The sequence below is a fragment of the Dermochelys coriacea genome, chromosome 13, assembly GCF_009764565.3.
Source record: "Dermochelys coriacea isolate rDerCor1 chromosome 13, rDerCor1.pri.v4, whole genome shotgun sequence".
In the NCBI taxonomy this organism is placed as follows: Eukaryota; Metazoa; Chordata; order Testudines; family Dermochelyidae; genus Dermochelys; species Dermochelys coriacea.
Window position 1 is genome coordinate 38,632,421 of NC_050080.1, and position 19,881 is coordinate 38,652,301.

At 61.7% G+C, this 19,881-nt stretch overlaps 2 protein-coding genes across 7 annotated transcripts in view; one reads left to right on the forward strand and one right to left on the reverse strand.

Annotated features, from left to right (window-relative positions):
• Positions 1-19,881, forward strand: part of THTPA (thiamine triphosphatase) — a 44,077-nt gene that overhangs the window by 11,205 nt on the left and 12,991 nt on the right. The window lies entirely within an intron of this gene.
• The window catches only part of ZFHX2 (zinc finger homeobox 2), a 27,149-nt gene continuing 8,010 nt past the window's right edge, over positions 743-19,881 (reverse strand). Inside the window, exons 2-10 of one of the 2 annotated variants that reach the window (XM_038370238.2) lie at positions 11,688-13,849; positions 10,193-10,701; positions 9,533-9,773; positions 8,784-8,849; positions 8,234-8,286; positions 7,641-7,844; positions 7,139-7,259; positions 3,172-6,456; positions 743-2,725 (exon numbers count right to left, since the gene is read on the reverse strand). In XM_038370238.2, the coding sequence (XP_038226166.1) occupies positions 1,905-2,725; positions 3,172-6,456; positions 7,139-7,259; positions 7,641-7,844; positions 8,234-8,286; positions 8,784-8,849; positions 9,533-9,773; positions 10,193-10,701; positions 11,688-13,794 (7,407 nt within the window). In that variant the 5' untranslated portion in view covers positions 13,795-13,849 and the 3' untranslated portion in view covers positions 743-1,904. The remainder of the gene's footprint in view (positions 2,726-3,171; positions 6,457-7,138; positions 7,260-7,640; positions 7,845-8,233; positions 8,287-8,783; positions 8,850-9,532; positions 9,774-10,192; positions 10,702-11,687; positions 13,850-19,881) is intronic. The other variant, XM_038370240.2, reaches the window with a different exon arrangement.

The window sequence follows — 19,881 nt, forward strand, 5'->3', positions numbered from 1 at the left end:
GAGCTTTGCAGGGGCGGGGCTCCTTGCACAGGAGGCGGAGCCAGGGGCGGGAACATACAGGACAGGTCTAAAACAATGGGAATTTCCACCATCTCCCTCCACTTCCTCCTTCTGATTCTTCCCCCCGCTTTGCCCATCTGCTCCATGACCCGATGTGCCCCCCCCAACCCCTCTTTTCTTTCATTGCATTTATTTTCAATTCCTTTTATTTCCTTTTGGGGGGATCTTTTCCCTTGTCCCCCCTTTTCTTTAAATACACAACAAATGCCGGGTTTTTTGGTGTTCCGGTGGGGAGGGTGGGTTGGAGGCGGGGGGGTCACAAGCCTAAGTTTTATTCCCCCCCTTACCCCACCCGCAGTTTGTAGTAGGTTTGGTTCATGGCGACGAGCGGGCTTGGAAAACGGCCCCTTCCCGTCGCAGAAATGACTTGATCCTGGGATGCAGGGAACACGGGGGGAAAAAAGTTTAAAACTACCCGACCCGGTGACGGAAAGAAAATCAGATCGACGGGCTGAGGCGGGGAAGGGGGGACAGACCCAACCCTTTGCCGTCGGACGTTGGGGTGCGGTCTTGGGCTGAGTTCTCTTTTGGGGAGGTGGAGGCGTCTGTGAGGTCCTCGCTCGGGTCGTTGCGCAGTTGGTGGGTTTTTGGTTGCGGTGCTGCGGTAGGAGAAGCTTTGGCTTCGCAGGGCGGCAGGTGGGGGGTGAATTTGTTCCCTAGTCCGGTGGCTTGGTTGGATGGGTGGGGGAGGGACCGGGCACATGGGGATCTTTTAAAGCCTTTAAAGGATTGGGGGTGGGGGGAGCGTCCGTTGATCCATGCCCTCCTCCCCGCCCCGGGTCGCCCCAGAAACACTGGGGAGCAAGAGCTGGGCCTGCAAAGCCCTCAGCTGAGAGACCGGCAGGGGGATGGGGCCCCGGCCTCCTGTTTGGTTGGGGCTGAAGCCAGTGTCTGTCTGTCCGTCCGTCCGTCCGAGTTCTATACACAATGGGCGGAGCATGCTCGAGGGGAGGAGAAGAGGCGGGATTTCGGGGGGGACGATGGATGGGGGGTCCAGGGATTGCCCCCCCCATTTTTCATTTCCTTGAGTTTGTCTCTCATGCTGTCCGTTGAGTTGAGTTTTGGTTTTGGCCTGTCTTGATCGGTAACAGTACGGGGCATGTGCTGGGGGGGGCAGCCTGGGGGGCACCTGGGAGTTGGCATGGGGGGAAGGGAGGCTGGGGAGGAGAGGGAGGTGGTGGGGTGGGTCATGTGGAAGCCCTGTCTTATGTGTGTGGGGGGGCAGAGTCTGAGACGTCTCTGGGGTGCACAGGGAGCATATGTGGGACCGAAGGCTGGGGGCATTTGGGGGAGCCTGCCTGGTGGGAACATGCCTGACACATGTGTGGAGAGGTGGGGGTGTCTGGGGCCAGCTGTGTTGGGAACACGCCTAGCACACATGTGGCCACCTCGCCAACCAAGAAGGCAGGATGTTTGCTTTCAATTCACGCCCCCCACACACACACGCACCCCCCACACACACGCACCCAGCAGTGCCAACTCCCTACATCTAGGTTGGGAGTATGGGGGACGGCCCGGGGGGGTACTTGAGTATGGGGCACATTCGGAGTTGGGGAGGCAGCCAGGAGCAGATTGGGGGGTATATGGATATGTTGGAAGCTGGCAGTGGGTATTCCAGGTTGGGGGTCCCTCAGGACACAGGGCAGTCCTGGGTTGGGGTTCCCCATAGTGAGGGGGGCTGGGGGCTGGCATTGGGGGTTCCAGCTGGTGTTCTGGATGGGGGTCACCCAGGGCGGGAGGGTTCCGGGCCTGGGTTCCCAGGGTGGAGGGTTCCGGGAGGCGGTTCCCCAGGGCCGGGGGGGAGGGTCCAGGTGCCCCCCATCTCCAGCTGCACCCCGCGCTGTTCATAAAGCTAGAAGCGTGGTCGAGGTAGAGTTGCTTTTTGGGCTGGGGTCCGAGTGAGGTAACTTTGCTTCCTCTTTGGCAAAGGCCGGGGCGGGGCCAGGGGCGGGGCTGGCGGCAGGGGCGGGGCCGGCCTTGCGGCGGTGGGCGCTGGAGCGGAGGTGGGCCCCCAGCGCCTCCCGCCCGCTTACCAGCACCTCGCATGCCAGGCAGTGGTAGGTGCAGACGGGCACCCGCAGCGGCGCCGGCGCCGGCTGGCCGTAGTAGCAGAAGCCGGTCTGGTGGGCCACGGCCGCCTCCTCCCCCTCGAACGCCGCCTTGCACTGGCGGCACAAGTAGTGGTGGGCCACGTCCACCGTGGAGACCCCAGCCGGCTCGGGGGCCTCGGGGGTGGGCAGCAGACTGCCGGGCAGCAGGCTGATGAGGGTCTGAGGTATGACAGGATTCATGGGGAACAGCCCCTTCTTCATCCCGTACAGCTGTTGGAAGTAGCCGCCGGGCAGCGGGGTACTGAACAGTGAGGCCTGGGCACCTGCCGGCATGGAGAAGGGCAGGAACTGGGTGCCCAGGAGGGCGGGCACCGTCGGCTTCAAACTCTTCAGGGTCTTTAGGGTGGGCGAGGTGGGGTTAGCCACGGTGCTGGGAAGTCTGGTGGCTCCGGTGACGGACATTCCGGTGGCTCCGGCGACGGATACTCCGGCAGCTCCCGACTCTGGCTGGGTCTCCCCGGCGGGCTCCAGCGCTGAGCCGAGCTGGCTCTGAGGTAAGGGACGTCCTGGCGGCGTGGAACCCAGGAGTCCGGTGCTGGGGGTGGCGGAGGGGCCTGCTCAGAGGAGGGGGAGGGGAAAAGCATTGTGGGGAGGTCAGCATGGTGGGCTGAGAGTCCCTGCCCCTCCCTGCCCCTCTGGTCCCACACTATCTGTGCCCCCCCTGCATAACCATGGGAACTCCACCCTAACCCAATGGGGTCCCAGAGAGGGAAGGAAGTTGGGAAGGGGAGCCAAAGGTGTAGGAAGCTGGGAGTGGGAAGGGAAATGCAGGAGGAGAGGGGAAGAAGGGTGGGAAGCAGGGGGGCACCACTAGAGGAGAGTGAGTGGGGCGCATGCAGAAGGGGGACAGGGGAGGGGGAAGGTGGGTGGGCCTGGGGCGGGAGAGGGAGGAGCAATGTAGAGGCATGGAGTCAGTAGGACGACGCTGGAAGCAGGGGCAGGGAAGCCCCCTTCCCCCTCCCCACTGACACCACTCACCTTTCCATGCCCTGCCACTCACCTGTGGCACCGGCTGCTGGGGAGGCTCCAGGGGGGACAGGCAGGAGTGGGTGCCCTGGCGCCCCTTCGTGGCCCTCGCTGCGCAGCTGAGCCTGCACGGCCTCCTTGAGCCGGGCCAGGTGGCCACGGGAGAACAGGTGGCCACGGCAGGAGACGTAGAAGTCGTACTTGACCTGGCAGACGGGGCACTCAGCCCGAGGCTCAGGGGGGCCCTCAGAGGGAGCCCCAGGGCCCCCGTCACCCAAGGCCACCTTAGCCTTCTTCTCTTTGGCCCGTGCGTTCTGGAACCAGACCTGGATGACCCTCTTGGGAAGGCCGATCTCCTCGCCCAGCACCTCGCACTCCTGCATGGTGGGCGTTCGGTATGCCTCGTAACACGCCTTCATGATCTTCAGCTGCAGGCTGGACATCTGGGTCCGGTAGCGGCGCTGGCCCAGCAGATCCAGCCCAGCCACCCCCTCCGACGCCCGCCCGTGCCCTCCCGGCGACTCTGGGTCAGCCAAGGAGGAGGAAGAGGAAGAGGAGGAAGAAGAGTCACTCAGATCGCCACCAGATGGGCTCCGGGCTTCATTAAACTCTGATGGTTCCGGCTCGGCCTGGTTGATGCTGTAGGGGACTTTGGCTGTCCCACTATCAGAGACGCCATCAGAGATGTTGGTCATCCCACCACTGGAGACATTGGAGGTCCCACCACCGGAGACATTGGCCATCCCGCCGCTGGAGACATTGGATGTCCCACCACCAGAGACATTGGCCATCCCGCCACTGGAGACGTTGGAGATACCGCCAACAGAGATGTTGGCCATCCCACTACCGGAGACATTGGAGGTCCCGCCACTGGAGATGTTGGCTGTCCCGCCAATGCTGACGCTGGCCATCCCGCCACTGGAGATGTTGGAGATCCCAACAACGGAGACGTTGGCCATCCCGCCCCCAGGACTCAACTTGGCCAAGGAAGAGGATGGGGAGGTCTTGATGGGGGGGATCCCGGCACTGGCAGTGCACCGGAACTGTCCCTTGCGTTCCCTGGCACGGGTGTTTTGGAACCACACCTGCACCACCCGTTTCTTGAGCCCCACCTCCTCTGAGATACAGTCCAGCATCTTGCGGGTGGGGTTCGAGTCCTGCACGTACCAGCGGTAGAGGACGTCCAGCTGCTCTGGGAGGATGGTGGTGCGGAGACGCTTGTCTCGCGGAGGCTCCCCTTCGCCACTGCTCCCGCCACCCGGCGACTGGCTCCCGTCCTCGTGCTTCCTCTTCATGGGCACCCCCTGGCTGCGGGGCAGCTCCGGCAGTGGGTCATGAGGGGCCAAGAGTGCTGAGCCATGGGCTCCTGGTGGATCTGAAGAGAATGAGGGGGCGTTGCTCTCCAGGGGCTCCATGGCTCCATCGTTCACTGGCTGATCTTCCTTGGGGTCTCCATCGCCCCTTGGTGCCTCTTCCTCCTCTTCCGCCTCCTCTTCCTCAGCTGGTGGCTCAGGCTCTTCCTCTGGCTCCTCTTCCTCTGGCTCTTCCTCTCCTTCCTCCTCCTCCTCCTCATTGCCTTCCACTGAGGGACGGTCATCGTAGCATTTCTTGAGATGCCGCACCAGGTCAAAGATGCACCGGAAGGCGGCTTGGCATTTCTTACAGCTGGGCTGGCTGGTGACGGTGCCCCCTCCGGCGCCCCCTGCCTCAGCGCCATTCTTCCGGGCCTTCTGCCGGGCATTCTGGAACCACACCACGATGACCCGGTTGGCCAAGCCCAGGAGGACGGAGAGACGCTCCACCTCGCCGTCCTTGGGGTAGGCACTGGCTTCAAAGAAGGACTGGAGAGCCTGCGACTGGAACTCGGTGAATTTGGTGCGGGAGAACCGCCGGCTCGACTGACCATCCCGGGATGGGTCCATCCCTGCTTCCTCTTCCTCACCCTGGACCCACCGCCCTTCGGCTTCGGCCAGCGCTGGGGGCACCACCACCGGCACCGGCTGCATCAGGAAGGGTGGGCAGAGAGGGGGGATGCTGGGGGGCGCTGGGGGGATCTCCGTGGGGGCAGCGCCCTCGGACGGTGGGTACATGCTGTCGTAGGTCTTCCGGAACTGGGCGGCGTAGCGGCTGAGGGCCTCGAAGGGCAGGAAGCGCCGGTGAACGTGCTCCTCATGCGTCTTCAGGATGAGCATGTTGGAGAAGACCTTCCCACAGGTGCCACACCGCAGCTTCTCGGCCGGCAGGCGGGGCAGTGGGGCCACTGGAGGGGGGGCTGCGCCCCCCGGGCCCTGCTTTCCCTCATTGTACTGAATCACCAGCTCGAAGCCGAAGTTCTCCAGCAGAGCCTTGGCTGCCGGGTGGGAGGCCACGTTGGCTTCCTCTCCGCCAGCATCCTCCTCCGTCTCTGTCTTGGCTGGGGCAGGCGGTGGGGGCGGCGGCGGTGGGGGCGGCTCTTTGGGTGGAGCCAGGATCAGCGGGGTGGACGGGGCCGGCAGGGCCAGGGCTGGTGCTGCCAGCGCGAGCTTGGGTGCCCCCTTGAGGTCGTGCAGGTAGAAGGGCAGGAGGAGCTGCTGCTGTTGCAGCTTGAGGAGAGATTCTGGCACGACTGGGAAAGGCGGTAGCAGCGGGGGGGAGAAGAGTGGTGCCGGGAAGGGCAGCGCCCCTGGCACCTCCAGGATTTTGGGGGGCTCTGCTTCAGTGGGGGGCACCGGGGCTGCCTCCCCCGCCTCTCCCGCCTCCCCCGCCTCTCCTTTGCTGGCGGCCTCCGCCTTGGCCACCCGGGAGCGGGTCTGGTGGAGCACCGAGCGCATGTGGATCTCCAGGGTGGAGCTCTGGTTGTACGACACCCGGCACGTGGTGCATTTGTAGGGCTTGTCGGAGGAGGGCGGGGGGACACCGGGGGCCCCCGAGTCGCCCCGGGATGGGGTGCTGGGGTCGGCCGAAGCCTTTTTCATCTTGTGGAGGTGGGAGACAGAGTTGTAGTGGACCAGGAGGATGTTCTTCTGGGTGAAGGACTCTTTGCACACTGTGCACTTGTAGGGCCGCGACGGATCCAAGAACTTGTCCAGGGCAAAGTTGGTGGCTTTCCGGTAGGACAGGGGGTGCCGTGGGTCCTGGAGGGCCGGCAAGTTCTCGGGGGGGCGCTGCTGCTCCTCAGCGGGGACGGGAAGCTGGACAGGGGTTTCCTCCTCCATGTCGTTGGCCTTCGGAGCCGGAGGGGAGACCGGGCAGGGCTGAGGGGGCAAGTCGGCTGCTGGAGGAGGGGGCGAGGGGGCAGAGGGGAGTGGGGCTGAGGTGGTGGCATCTCCAGCAGGGGGTGCTGCAGCGAGGGGGGAGGAGCAAGAGAAAGTTGTGGGGGGATCAATAAAGGAAGCGGTTCTGGGGAGGAGTCTCCCCATATACTCCCCACTGCAGTCCCCCAGAGGTGAACCCTTCCTGAATCCCTTGCCATCCTCCAGCTCCCAGCCCGGCCCCAGGACGGGTCCAACCCTGCCCAATCTCCCCGCCCAGCACCAGGGGGTGCTATGCCAGGGGATCCCGGTCCCGCCCCATCTCCCCGCACGCAGGGTGGCCAGATGTAAGGGACAAAATATCGGGACGCATGGCGGAAGCAGAAACAAAAACCAAAAAAACTCACTGCCAGAGCGGCCAAAGCCGCAATATTGGGACAAATGGCAGCCTGACCGTGCATCGCTCGGGACACGGGACGAAGAACTAAAAATCGGGACAGTCTCGATTTTATCGTGATGTCTGGTCACCCCACCTGCACGGTCCCAGGGGGTGCTATGCCGGGAGTCCTGGTCCTGCCCCACCTCCCTGCCTGGCTCCAGGGGGTGCTGTGCCAGGGGTCCCAGCCATTCCCCATCTCCCATCCCAGCCCCAGGTGGCGCTGTGCCAGGGGTCCCAGTCCTGCCCCATCTCCCATTCCGGCCCCAGGGGTCGCTGTGCCAGAGGGTCCCGGCCATGCCCCATCTCCCAGCCCAGCCCCAGGGGGCGCTCACCTGTGGGTGCAAATTCACACTCCCCCCTGCACTGAGGGTTCGGGGCTGCTCCTGTCTCGGGAGGTTCGGGGGCAGGGCTGGGTAGGACTTTGGTGGCAAAGTTCATCTCCACTGTAGTGGCCTGGGCAGAGAACGAAACAGGAGAATTAAATGAGTTATACCAGGCCCGGACCCCGTCTCCCAGCCTGGCACTCGGGAGCACGGTGCCGGGGGGGGTCCCAGCCTGGCATGGGGGAGCGCTGTTTTGGGGGGTCCCAGGCTGGCATGGGGGAGCGCTGTGTTTTGGGGGGTCCCAGGCTGGCACGGGGGCGCTGTTTTGGGAGGTCCCAGCTTGGCATGGGGGGGAGCTGTGTTTTGGGGGATCCCAGCCTGGCACTGGGGGGCGCTGTGTTTCGGGGGTCCCAGGCTGGCACTGGGGGGCGCTGTGTTTCGGGGGTCCCAGGCTGGCACTGGGGGGCGCTGTGTTTCGGGGGGTCCCAGGCTGGCACGGGGGAGCGCTCACCACAAGGAGCAGTTTCTCCACACATTCGGGCACCACGTTGTGGACGTGACTGAGATGGACCCGCAGGCTGCCCCTGCCCACCAGCTGCTCCTCCTGGCACAGCGGGCACCGGTAGGTCGGCTGCAGGGCATGCTGGGAGACGGCATGGCTGCGCACCCCCGCCGGCGTTCGGCTCACGTAGCTGCAGTAGGGGCAGCACAACACCTGGGGGGGCAGGGGGGCCGAGAGAGGGGTTGTCAGATCATATGGGAGGGGCCAAAGCGTTTGGTACAGGTGAAGAGGACCCAGGCATCCAGGACGGGGAAAGTGGACCCAGGCATCTGGGATGAGGGAAAGGGACCCCGGCGTCGAAGACCAGAGAGGGGATCCAGGAATCTGGGACAGCTGTCCTGCAGCTCCCAGTCCCAGGTGGTGGGGCAGGGAGAGACAGGGCTGGGCAAAAAGGGACCCAGGAGACCGGGACGGGGGAAAGGAACCCAGGCATCTGGGACAGCAGCCCTGCAGCTGTCAGCCGTTGGGGCGTGGTGGAGGGACCAGGATTGGAGCCAGGTGTCTGGGATGGGGAGTCGTCCTCTCCCAGTTGGGGTGCTCACCACGGTCTGGGTTTCCCCCGATGCTCGACTCTTTGTCTCTGTCTCGTCCAGTCCTGCAGTGTGTGTGTGGGGGGTGTGTATTAGTGACTGGCTCTGCTTCCCCCCCCACCCAACCTGCACCCCCTTGAGCCCCCCACCTGCCCTGAATGGGCGGCATGAGCCCCCCCTTTGAAGGGGCTCGCCATGTGGCCCCACCCCTTCTGCCTCCGACCCTGCCCCTACCCCCCTCTGAGGGAGCCCCAAGCACCCCTCCCTCCCGCCGAACTGCCCTGGGCCGCCAGCCATGCCCAGCACCCGCCCGCTGGCCTCCAGCAGGGGTGCAGCTGAGCTCCCTCCAGGTTGGGCAGAGTCTTGGGGGAGCGGGCGGAGCAAACGCAGGGTCAGGGCCTCCCCTGGCCTCTGATCCCCACCACCAAGGCCGCCTGGCTCCAGGAGAGTCAAGCAGGGAGGGCAAAGCTGGAATCTCCCATGGGGTTGCAGGAACCCAGGTGTCCTGGGAGGGGGAGGAGAGGGTGGAACCCAGGCGTCCTGCAGTGGAGGGGCCACTCACCTGGGGGCGGGGCTTTGTTCAGAGTCTCTTTCTCAGGGGTCGTGGGCTCAGGTGCCGATTCCTTCCCTGGCGGGGGGGGCAGACGGGATGGGTTATGGGAGTGGGAGCAGTCGGGTGGGGCCGGGGGCGGGGATATGATGTGATTGAGGAAATGCTCCCCTGCCCCCGCTTCCTTCCCCCCATCCCTGCGTCAGTTTTGTTCGACTGGCCCCAGAACCAGACTGTGCCCCTCACTCCCGACCCGCAGCCCCCTGCCGGCCCTGCCCTGTCCCCCCCAGCCCTGCCCGTGCCCCTCACTCCCGACCCGCAGCCCCTGCCAGCCCAGCCCTGGGCTCCCCCCCAGCCCTGCTGGTGCTTCTCACTCCCGACCCCCCCCAGGTTCAGGGGGTGGGGAAGAGGGGGGCAGATTCCAGGCCTGGGGTCCCCCGCGGGACTGTCAGTCGCACAGAGATAATTTCTCTCTTTCTCTGGCTCATTTCCCCGTTCCTTCGTTCGCCCCGCTGGTTGCTAGGCAACGAGTCCCAGTGTCTGTCAGAATCCATTAGGAGGGCGCGTTTCCCCGCAGCCGCTTCGCGCTTGAATGTGTCCCAGGGCGGCGCGAGCCTGAAACAGCCCGGGGGGGCGGGGAGCAGCGGCCGTGACGGGGCTCCTCACTCCCGAGCCCCGGCCCCGTGCTCCGCCAGCCCTGGGCTCCCCCCTTTCCCAGCTCCGCCGCTGCCCCTCCCTCCTGACCCATAGCCCCCGGGTACCGGTGCTCCGGGGCACGGGCTCGGCCAGGCGGATGCATCTCTCCAGGGCCGTGGTGCCCTCGTCTGTGGGTCGCCCGCCCTGCAGCAAGTGGAGGCGGCGCTGGCCCTGGGCGTCGCGGTGCCGTGGGGCCCGCAGGTGGCACAGCATGGCGAGGCAGGAAGGAGCGGTGGAGTTGCAGAGCAGGCAGTGGAAGTGGGGGGGGTCGGGACCCGGCGCCGACGCCTCCAACTCCAGCAGGAACTGGGGTGGGGAGAGAGAGAGATCAGAGGTGTTGGAGGTGGAGCCCCCCCAACCCTGCCCCCAGCACTCTCCTCCTGGCTTCCCACCCCCCCAGAACCGATGCGTCCCCCCCTCTGTTGGTTGCCTCACCCCCATGCCTGGTTGCCACGCCCTCCCCTTTCATTCCCCGCCTCCAATGCATGGCAGACCCGCCCTCTCATAGCGCAGGCCCACACTCCTCATGCCCCACCCCTTCGGCTGTAGCCCCACCCTCCCCTGCTAGCCCAGCCCCTCCTTGTCTTGTATCTTGGCTTGCCCTCCTCTTGTCCCCTCCCATCCCCTCTAGTCCTGCCCCCTCTCTCCCAGCTCCACCCTCTCCCCCAGCCCTGCCTCATCCTTACCTGGACGCCCCACCCCTCCCCATAGCCCCGCCCCCTCACCTTGTAGCTTCGCTCGCCCTCCTCGTGCCCCGCCCCCCGCACGTGCAGCCGCATCTTCTCCTTGCTGTTGGTCTCGTAGTCGCAGAGGTTGCAGCGCAGGTGGAGAGGGGTCAGGGCCGGGGCAGAGCCAGGCTGCAGCTCGGCCCCTCCGGGGGTGGCGGTGGGCAAGGCCCCGCCCCCCTCGCGCAGGTGGGCAGCCAGCTGGTACTTGTGGGCGTGCTTGTCAGTTTTGAGGTGCAGCTGGAAGTTGGCCTTGAGCTGGGTGCCGTAGGCGCAGAGCCGGCAGCGGTGGAGATCCCCCGCCACCTCCTTCCACTCAGCCTCGGGCAGCCGGCGGGGAGCGGTGGAGTGCCGCAGCAGCTCCTCCACACTGTCCGTGCCGAAGCGCTGGCACACCAGGCAGCCGAAGAGCCTCTCCGATGCCACCGGCACAGCCAGTGGGGGAGAGGCAGGGGCTGGTGGGGGCAGAGGACATGGGGATGGGGAAAGTGACACCGGAGCCGCTGGGGCTGGGGCAGAGAGAGAATGAGAGAAGGGGAAAGAGAAAGAGGAAAAGGAAGAAAGAATGAGAGAAAAGGGAAGAATGAATAAGAAAGAAAGGAATAAAGAATGAATAGGAAATTGAAAGAAAATGAACAAGAGAATTAATAAAAGAGAAAGAAAGAATGAATGAACGAACAAATGAGGGAGAGAGAAGACAAAAAGAATGAACAAATGAAAGAGGAAGAAATGAGGAATGAATAAATGAGCAAGAAAGGCAGCATGAGAGAATGAATGAGAGAGGAAAGAGAGAAAGAATGAATGTGTGTGAGCAAGAAAGGAGGAATGAATGAACAAGAAAAAAGAGGAATGAAAGAACAAATGAATGTATAAGAGAATGCATAAAGAAGAAACAATGAAAGTAAAGAAGGAAAGGATGGATGGATGAATGAGAGAGAGAAAAGGAAAGAACAAAAGAAAAAAGGAATGAATAAAAAATGAAAGTGGAAGGAAGGAATGAATGAGTCAGAAAGAAGGAAGGAAGAAAAGAATGAAAAGAAAGATAGGGCGAAATGTAGAGAGAAGATGGACAGAAGAGAATGGATGAAATCTGTTAATATTGACCTGAAAAGATATTTTCCCTACTGCCCCCACAAACTCTCTTGGGGGATCCCAGCCTTTCCAGCCCCCTCCAGATTATCAGTGTCCTGCCCCCTGGAAGGAGGAAGAAGAATGGTGGGATGGAGCAGGAGGGAAGGGATGGGAATTTCAGAGGTGACAGTAGGGTTGGGAAGGGGGCATGGAGCGACATGGGAGGACGTGAACAGGAATCCCCCTATTGATGGCCATCCCAAAGTTGGACCCCATTGTTGGCCAACCCACCCAAAATTAACTACTGAGGGGAAAGGGGGGCACAGTGTGGGCAGAAGGTCACTGGTGGTGATGGTGGTGACAGGGGGAGATGTGAAGGCATGGTGTGAGTGTCACAGTGAGGCAAAGGGCCACAGCCCCTTACCTGGTGCTGCAACCGCCCCCTTCCTCCCAGCAGGACCCAGTGGGTGGAAGCCATTGAGCAGCAGCTGGGCTGGTTCCATGGGCTTCTCCACCCGCAGTCCCGGGATGGCGCCGGTGGCTCCTGCATGGTGGTGGCCATGGTGGTGACCCAGAGCCTGCACCCCATAGAACTGGAAGAGCTCGGTCTGCGGCTGCTGTTTCCCCCCACTGCTGCCCCCTGGCTGTCCCAGGAGTCCGGGCAAGGTCAATGGCAGCCCTTGGTGGAGGAGAAGCACATTCTGCATGTGCTTTTCCGATGTCATGTGGATGCGTAGGTTGCGGGAGATGCTGGTCTCATAGCTGCAGACTTTGCACTGCCAGGACGTCTTGCTCTTGGTCTCTTTCTCCTCAGGGGCCACAGGGGTTGGGGCTGTGGGGGTGGCTGGCGGCACCGGGTGGGCCCCGCCGCTCGTGTTGGCTTGGAAACCCTGAAGGTTGGCTAGATGCTTGTCTGACTGCATGTGGATGCTGAGGTTCCCCTTGGTGGTGGTGGAGTAGTTGCAGGCCTCACAGCGGTACGGCTTATAGCCACAGTTGTAACTCTCGCCCCGGGCAAGGCGCGGGTGCGGGCCTCCGGCACTGCAGTAGGCGCAGTGGCTGTTGCTCTCAGGATGCTTCTCCTTCATGTGGACATCCAAGGTCTGCTGGTATTTGTAGTGCCAGTTGCATTTGGGGCACTTGAGGGTTTTGCAGGAGTTGCGGGAATGCAGCAGGGACATGTGGCCAGAGAGACTGAGCCCAGGATAGGCCATGGCCGTGTAATCGTCCCCAAAGCCAATAGGGACCCCTCCCGTGTTGGGGTTGACCCCGCTGTTGGCCAACCCAACATTGGACTCGCTGTTGGACTCATTGTTGAGCTCGGTGTTGGCCAACCCAACGTTGACCTCGGTGTTGGCCTTCCCTGGTGGTGGGTCATCCAGGACGTTGGCGCCTCTGGGTGGGCTTTGGCCGTGGGAGCTTTGGTCTGACGGAAGCCTCAGCCTGTCCTCTTCTTCCTTCCTGACTTCAGCTTTCTCCTCCTCGTGCTTCTCCTCCTTTCCCCCGTTGGCCCAGTCCACGCTGCCGGCCCTTGAATCTTTGGCATTGGGTGGCTTGCGTCCTTCTTGGGGGCTTCTCTCCTCCTCCTCCTCCTCCTCCTTCATTACATTCACCCATCCACTACACATTCCGGCGCTGAGGTCCACCCCGCTGGTGGGGTTATTTGGTTCTAGGAAGCTGAGGGCAGTGCCCTGGAGAATGGCGGGAATCCCTCGGGACAGGGCCCGGCGCTCCCCGGGGCTGAGCCGCACCCCATGGGCCGAGAGGGTGTGGGATGCCAAGGAGCGGCCCTGTCGGAAGGAGAGACGGCAGGCCAAGCACAGCCAGGGTGGCCATGATGGTTCTTCCTCTTGGCCAACTTTGGCTTCCCCCTCCCCGTCGGTGACGGCATCTTTGGGTTCGGTGGGAGAGTTTTTGGCAGAGGTGGTGGGAGCAGAGGCCCTGGCTAGTCGGTAGCTGCGGAAGGCGCCGGATGGGGGCTGCTCGCCCGGCGCTGAGGTATTCTGGGACATTTGGTCAGTAGACGTAAAGCCTTGGTTGGGGCCGCCATCTTGGACGTGGAGGGTGGACACCGGCAGGGTTGCCGTGGTGCCAGGGTAGCCCTTTGGTAAGAGAACATGGCCGCCGCTGAGGAGATAGGCTGAACCGTCAGGGAAGAAGAGCAGATGGGCTGTGCTGCCACCATCTTCCACATCCTCTTCATTGTCGTCATTGCCTCCTTCCTCCTCCTCCTCCTGGCCATCTTCCCTGGGGGCTGAGGGATGGAGGAGGGATGGGCTTGGCGCCACTAGGCTGAAGCCTGCCTGCAGCTGTGGGGCGGACAAGATGGCTGCTGGGAGACTGGTGGGGCCTGGTTCCAGCTGCGGGCCGGGGCTGGGCCTCATGGTCTCAGCAGGGGAAGAGGAGGCAGAGGGGGGCTCTTTGGCGGCTGGAGGGGCAGAGGGGCCCTGAGGCGGCCAGCCCGCAGCCCTGGCATCCTGCCCGTCGGCCGGGGGCTCGGAGGAGGAGGCAGAGTTAGAGGCAGCGTCCATGGCGGTGGAGGCAGGAGGAGCGTGGAGGGGTCATCTCAGCGCAGGAGCCGAGACCCTGGGGGGGGCCGGGGGGAAAACAGAGTGAAAGAAGGAGGGTGAGAAAAAAGGAGTGCATGGGAGCCCCCCCCGCCCCATTGCCCCCGTCCCCCCACCCCACTGCCCCCCCACCCCACTGCCCCCGCCACGCAGCCAGGGCCCATGGAGACTGGGCATGTTGTCGGGCGAGCAGACCCCCTATGGGGCAGGGCCTAGTACTGCATCCCCCCCACACCAGCGACCGGGGCCCCGCTCCTCCCATCCCCTGTGGCCCCTGGGCGGGGACTGGCTGGCTCAGGGGGGCTGGGCCTGTCCCTGCCATGGGGCGCTGGCTGGAGCATTGGGGTGCCGGTGGGGGAGGAACTGGTGGGAGAGGGGGAGGATGTTTAAATTGCAAATAAGAGTCACCCAGGCTGGAGGAGGAATTTCCACTGTAAATGCAGCTGGACACAGGCTGGGAGCCACTGGGGGGCGGCTGAGAACCACTGGGGGCACTTGGGGAGCTTGGGCTGAGAGACAGAATCGCCAGGGCATGAGACCCCTGAGACCAGCCTGCCTAAGAGCTGTGAAATGCACCTCCACCTCCCGGACAGCTAGATAGAGGGGGCTGCAGGGGGTGGATGGGGACAGGTGGATGGATAGGGGGTGGGTGAGGATGGATGGATGGATGGATGGATGGATGGACGGATGGATGGGGGTGGGTGCAGGGGGTGAGTGGGGATGGATGGATGGGGAGGTGGGTGCAGGGGGTGTGTGGGGATGGATGGATGGATGGGGGGTGGGTGGGAATGGATGGATGGGGTGGAGGGTGCAGGGGATGGGTGGGGATGGATGGATGGATGGATGGATGGATGGGGGGTGGGTGGGAATGGATGGATGGGGTGGAGGGTGCAGGGGGTGGGTGGGGATGGAGGGATGGATGGATGGATGGATGGGGGGTGGGTGGGGATGGATGGGGAGGTGGGTGCAGGGGGTGGGTGGGAATGGATGGATGGGGTGGAGGGTGCAGGGGATGGGTGGGGATGGATGGATGGATGGGGGGTGGGAATGGATGGGGTGGAGGGTGCAGGGGATGGGTGGGGATGGATGGATGGATGGATGGGGGGTGGGAATGGATGGGGTGGAGGGTGCAGGGGATGGGTGGGGATGGATGGATGGGGGGTGGGGATGGATGGGGTGGAGGGGATGGGTGGGGATGGATGGATGGCATGGGGGGTGGGTGGGAATGGATGGATGGATGGATGGATGGGGGGTGGGAATGGATGGGGTGGAGGGGATGGGTGGGGATGGATGGGGGGTGGGTGGGAATGGATGGATGGGGTGGAGGGTGAAGGGGGTGGGTGGGGATGGATGGATGGATGGATGGGGGGTGGGAATGGATGGGATGGATGGGGGGTGGGTGGGAATGGATGGATGGGGTGGAGGGTGCAGGGGGTGGGTGGGGATGGAGGGATGGATAGGGCGGTGGGTGCAGGGGATGGGTGGGGATGGATGGATGGAAAGGGGGGGTGGGTGCACGGGATAGATAGATAGGGGGTGCAGGGGGTGGATGGGGACAGGTGGATGGATAGGAGGTGGGTGGGGGTGGAGGGTGCAGGGGTGGGTGGGGATGGATGGATGGATGGATGGAAAGGGGGGTGGGTGGGTGCAGGGGACAGATGGATGCGGGGGGGGGCCATAGACTGATATTCAATTCTACACACCCCTTGCCATAGACCCCTCTATTTGCCATCATTCAGCTCCCTTTCCCCATCCATCCCCCGTCTCTCTCCCCCTTTTCACCTCCCTCCCCCCCCCCGTTCCCATCTCACTCCGTCTTTCATGTCTCCGCTCGGGGGGCAGGGGAGGGGGAGCTCCAGGCAGGGGAGGGGGGCGGACTCCCCCCCCCAGGGGAGTCTTGCGGATGCAAATCACCTCATTAAGGAACCAGCGGCAGGCAGGATAATTAGCCTGGGCCTTGTATTTCTTATCAGCGACACAAAGGCAGCGGAGTGGGGGAGGGGAGAGAGATGGAGGGAAGAAAACAGGGGCTGGATGGAAGAAAAGGGAAGGATGGAGGGAGCGAGGCAGCGGGAGACAGGGAAAGAAACCGAGAGAGAGATGGGAAGAGCGAAAGGCTGGAAAAGAGGGTTGGAGGCAGAAGCCAGACGGACTGACGCAAGGCATGAGACAGAAGGAGAGATGGAGGGAGGGAATGAAACAGACAGACGAGAAGGGGGGATGACGACGCAACACACAGGGAAGAAAAGAACGGAGGGAGAGGAGGAGGATGGAGGGAACGAAGCAGGGAGAGGAGAGGAAGGAGGCAGAGGAGGAGGAAGGAGGGAACGAAGCAGGGAGAGGAGAGGAAGGAGGCAGAGGAGGAGGATGGAGGGAACGAAGCAGGGAGAGGAGAGGAAGGAGGCAGAGGAGGAGGATGGAGGGAACGAAGCAGGGAGAGGAGAGGAGGAGGCAGAGGAGGAGGAAGGAGGGAACGAAGCAGGGAGAGGAGAGGAAGGAGGGAGAGGAGGAGGATGGAGGGAACGAAGCAGGGAGAGGAGAGGAAGGAGGGAGAGGAGGAGGAGGAAGGAGGGAACGAAGCAGGAGAGGAGAGGAAGGAGGGAACGAAGCAGGGAGAGGAGAGGAAGGAGGGAGAGGAGAGGAAGGAGGGAACGAACAGGAGAGGAGAGGAGGAGGAAGGTCAGGGAACGAAGCAGGGAGGGAGGAAGGCAGAGGAGGGATGGAGGAACAAAGCAGGGAGAGGAATAGGAGGAAGTGGAACGAAGGCGGGAGAGGAGAGGAGGAGGAAGGAGGGAACGAAGCAGGGAGAGGAGAGGAGGAGGATGGAGGGAACGAAGCAGGGAGAGGAGAGGAAGGAGGGAGAGGAGGAGGATGGAGGGAACAAAGCAGGGAGAGGAGAGGAAGGAGGGAAAGGAGGAGGAAGGAGGGAACGAAGCAGGGAGAGGAGAGGAGGAGGAAGGGGGGAACGAAGCAGGGAGAGGAGAGGAGAGGATGGAGGGAACGAAGCAGGGAGAGGAGAGGAAGGAGGCAGAGGAGGAGGATGGAGGGAACGAAGCAGGGAGAGGAGAGGAGGAGGAAGGAGGGAACGAAGCAGGGAGAGGAGAGGAAGGAGGGCAGGAGACAGAGGAGGGGAAGGAGACACAGTGGAGGGGACAGGACAAGGCAGCGATGGGGGGTGACCCAGGGGTCTGTGCCACAGGCGGGGGTGGAGGGGCGGGGTCGGCACAGGGCCGATTTGGGGAGATTCATGTCGGGGGGCGATGGGGCCACAGCGACTGTCAATAAAATGAGCAAGATGTAGAGAAACCAGCCTTTGGGGGAGGGGAGATGCCCTGTCCCCCCCCCAAAGCTCTGCCGGTGCCCCTCACTCCCGACCCACAGCCCCCTGCTAGCCCAGCTCTGTCCCCCCAGCCCTGCCCCCCTGCTCCCCTCACTCTCGCCTGGGGAGCAGGGCTGGCTTGTGGCACTAATTGGTGGGAGACGAGAAACACTCGTTACCAGCTCGGGGTTCCCCAGCCAAGGGCCTGTTGGAGCAGTGGGTGCATCCCAGAGAGGGGAGCTCCCAGGTCCTCCAGCCCCGTTCCAGCAGGAGGCGCTGGGGGGGCAGTTCCCATGCAGGGGGGGCAGGAGGGCAGGGTCTGGCTGGGGGTTGGGATGCCTGTGGTGGTTGGCCTTTCTCCTAGGCCTGATATCCCACAATGCACAAGGGCACTCATTTGCATTAAATTTGCATACAATCGTGAGCCCTCAGTGTCTAAGAGGCTGCTCTGATCTTGTTCTATGTGCTGATGGGTGGGGGAGGTGTGGATTGGAGGCTCCACCCACTCATCTGCATATGCAAATGTACAATCTCCATCAGAGGGCCCAGGGCAGAGATACTGTGTAAAAGCCACACCGTCCCCTGGCTCTCTTGTGTGTACATGGGTGGTGTGCACCCATCGGGTGTGTCGGCTGTGCGTGTGCGTGTGTGTGTGTGTGCATGCACCGATCGGTTGTGTCAGCTGTGTGTGTCTGCGTGTGTGTGTGTGTGCACTGATTGGGTGTGTCAGCTGTGCATGTGTGTGTGTGTACCGATCGGGTGTGTCAGCAGTGTGTGTGTGTGTCTGCGTGTGAACATGTGTGTGTACCGATCAGGTGTGTCAGCTCCGTGTGTGCATGTGTGTGTGTGTATATCAATCAGGTGTGTCAGCTGTGTGTGTGTATCGACCAGGTGTGTTGGTTGTGTGTGTGCACATATGTGTACTGATTGGGTGTGTCGGCTGTGCTTGTCTGCACATGTCTGTGTGTGTGCACGCGCGCGCACCGATCAGGTGTGTCAGCTGACCATGTCTGTGTGCGCGTGCACCAATCGGGTGTGTCACCTCTGCGTGTCTGTACATGTGTGTGTGCACCGATCGGGTGTGTCGGCTGTGCATGTCTGCACGTGTGTGTGTGTGCGTGCACCGATTGGGTGTGTCATCTTTGTGTGTCTGCATGTGTGTTTGTGTGTGTGTGCGCACCAATTGGGTGTGTTGGCTTTGTGTGTCTGCGTGTGTGTGTGTTTGTGCACCGATTGGGTGTGTTGCCTGTGCTTGTGTGTATGTTGAGCATGTGTGTACCGATTGGGTGTGTCAGCTGTGCATGTGTTTTTGTGTGAGCATGTGTGTACCAATCAGGTGTGTCAGCTGTGTGTGTGCATGTGTGTATGCATGTGTGTGTGTATATATTGGGTATGTCAGCTGTGTGTATGTATTGACCAGGTGTGTTTGTGTGTGTGTGCGCATGTGTATATTGATTGTGTGGGTCAACTGTGTGTTTCTGTGTGTGTGTGCACGCATGTGTGCATGTGTGTACCAATCACGTGCGTCAATTGTGCATGTCTGTGTGCGTGTGCAGCAATCAGGTGTGTCAGCTGTGTGTGTCTGTGTGTGTATGTGTACGTGTGGGTACTGATCGGGTGTGTCGACTGTGCGTGTGTGTGTATGTACCAATTGGGTGTGTGTTGTGTATATCAATAGGGTGTGTCGACTGTGTGTGCATGTGTTGTGTGTGTATCAATTGGGTGTGTGTCATGTATATCTATCAGGTGTATCAGCTGTGCATGTGTGTGTTGTGTAGATCCATCAGGTGTGTCGACTGTGCATGTGTGTGGTTTATATCCATCGGGGGGTGTTGTGTATATTAATTGGTGTGTCAACTTTGCATGTGTGTCGTGTATATCCATCAAGTGTGTGTTGCGTATATTGATTGGGTGTGTGTTATGTATATCCATCAGGTGCATTGACTCTGTGTGTGTTGTGTATATCAGTTGGGTGTGGCAACTGTATGTGTGGTGTATATCGATCAGCTGTGTGGCTTGGATATGTGTTATGTATATTGATCGTGTGTGTCGATTGTGCGTGTGTGTGTTCTGTACATTGATTGGGTGTGTCGCTTGGGTGTGTGTTGTGTATATCCATTGTGGGTGCTGTTTATGTTGTGTGCATCAATTGTGTGCCAGCTGTGCATTGGTGCACTTGCTGTGTGTGTTGACTGCACACATATGCTACTGTCATGTTTGTACTGAGTGTGTCATTGTGCTACTCTGTGTGTTTCCCCACTGCCTCTGTGGGGATGTTTGGGGGGTGTTGCAGAATGTGGTAGTGCAGGGAGCCCTGTCTCTGTGTGTGCTGGGTTGTGTGGCTCAGTGTGTTGTGTTTGTATAGTCGCAGTTGAATGACCCATCTTTTTTGAGGGTAGAGGGTTGCATGTGTGTTGACATGCATGTTGTGTATTTGTGTGAGATGTTGTGTGTGTTCCTGTATCTCTTTGTGTGTGCTGTGTATTACTGTGAGATGCTTGTGTATATGGTGTGGTGTTGTGTAGTGGTGTGAGGGTGGAGGTTTTGGTTTGTACCTATATGTATATGGCATGTGTGATGGGGGGTATAGAAGTGTCTACATATGAATTGTGTGTGTCTGGGTGTGAGTGGTTGTGCATACATTATTCAGTGTCAGGGTGCAGGGGGGGTGTGGCTGACAGCAAGTGTTGTGTTACTGGGGATTGTTTGGTTGTATCTGGCTGTGGGAGTGG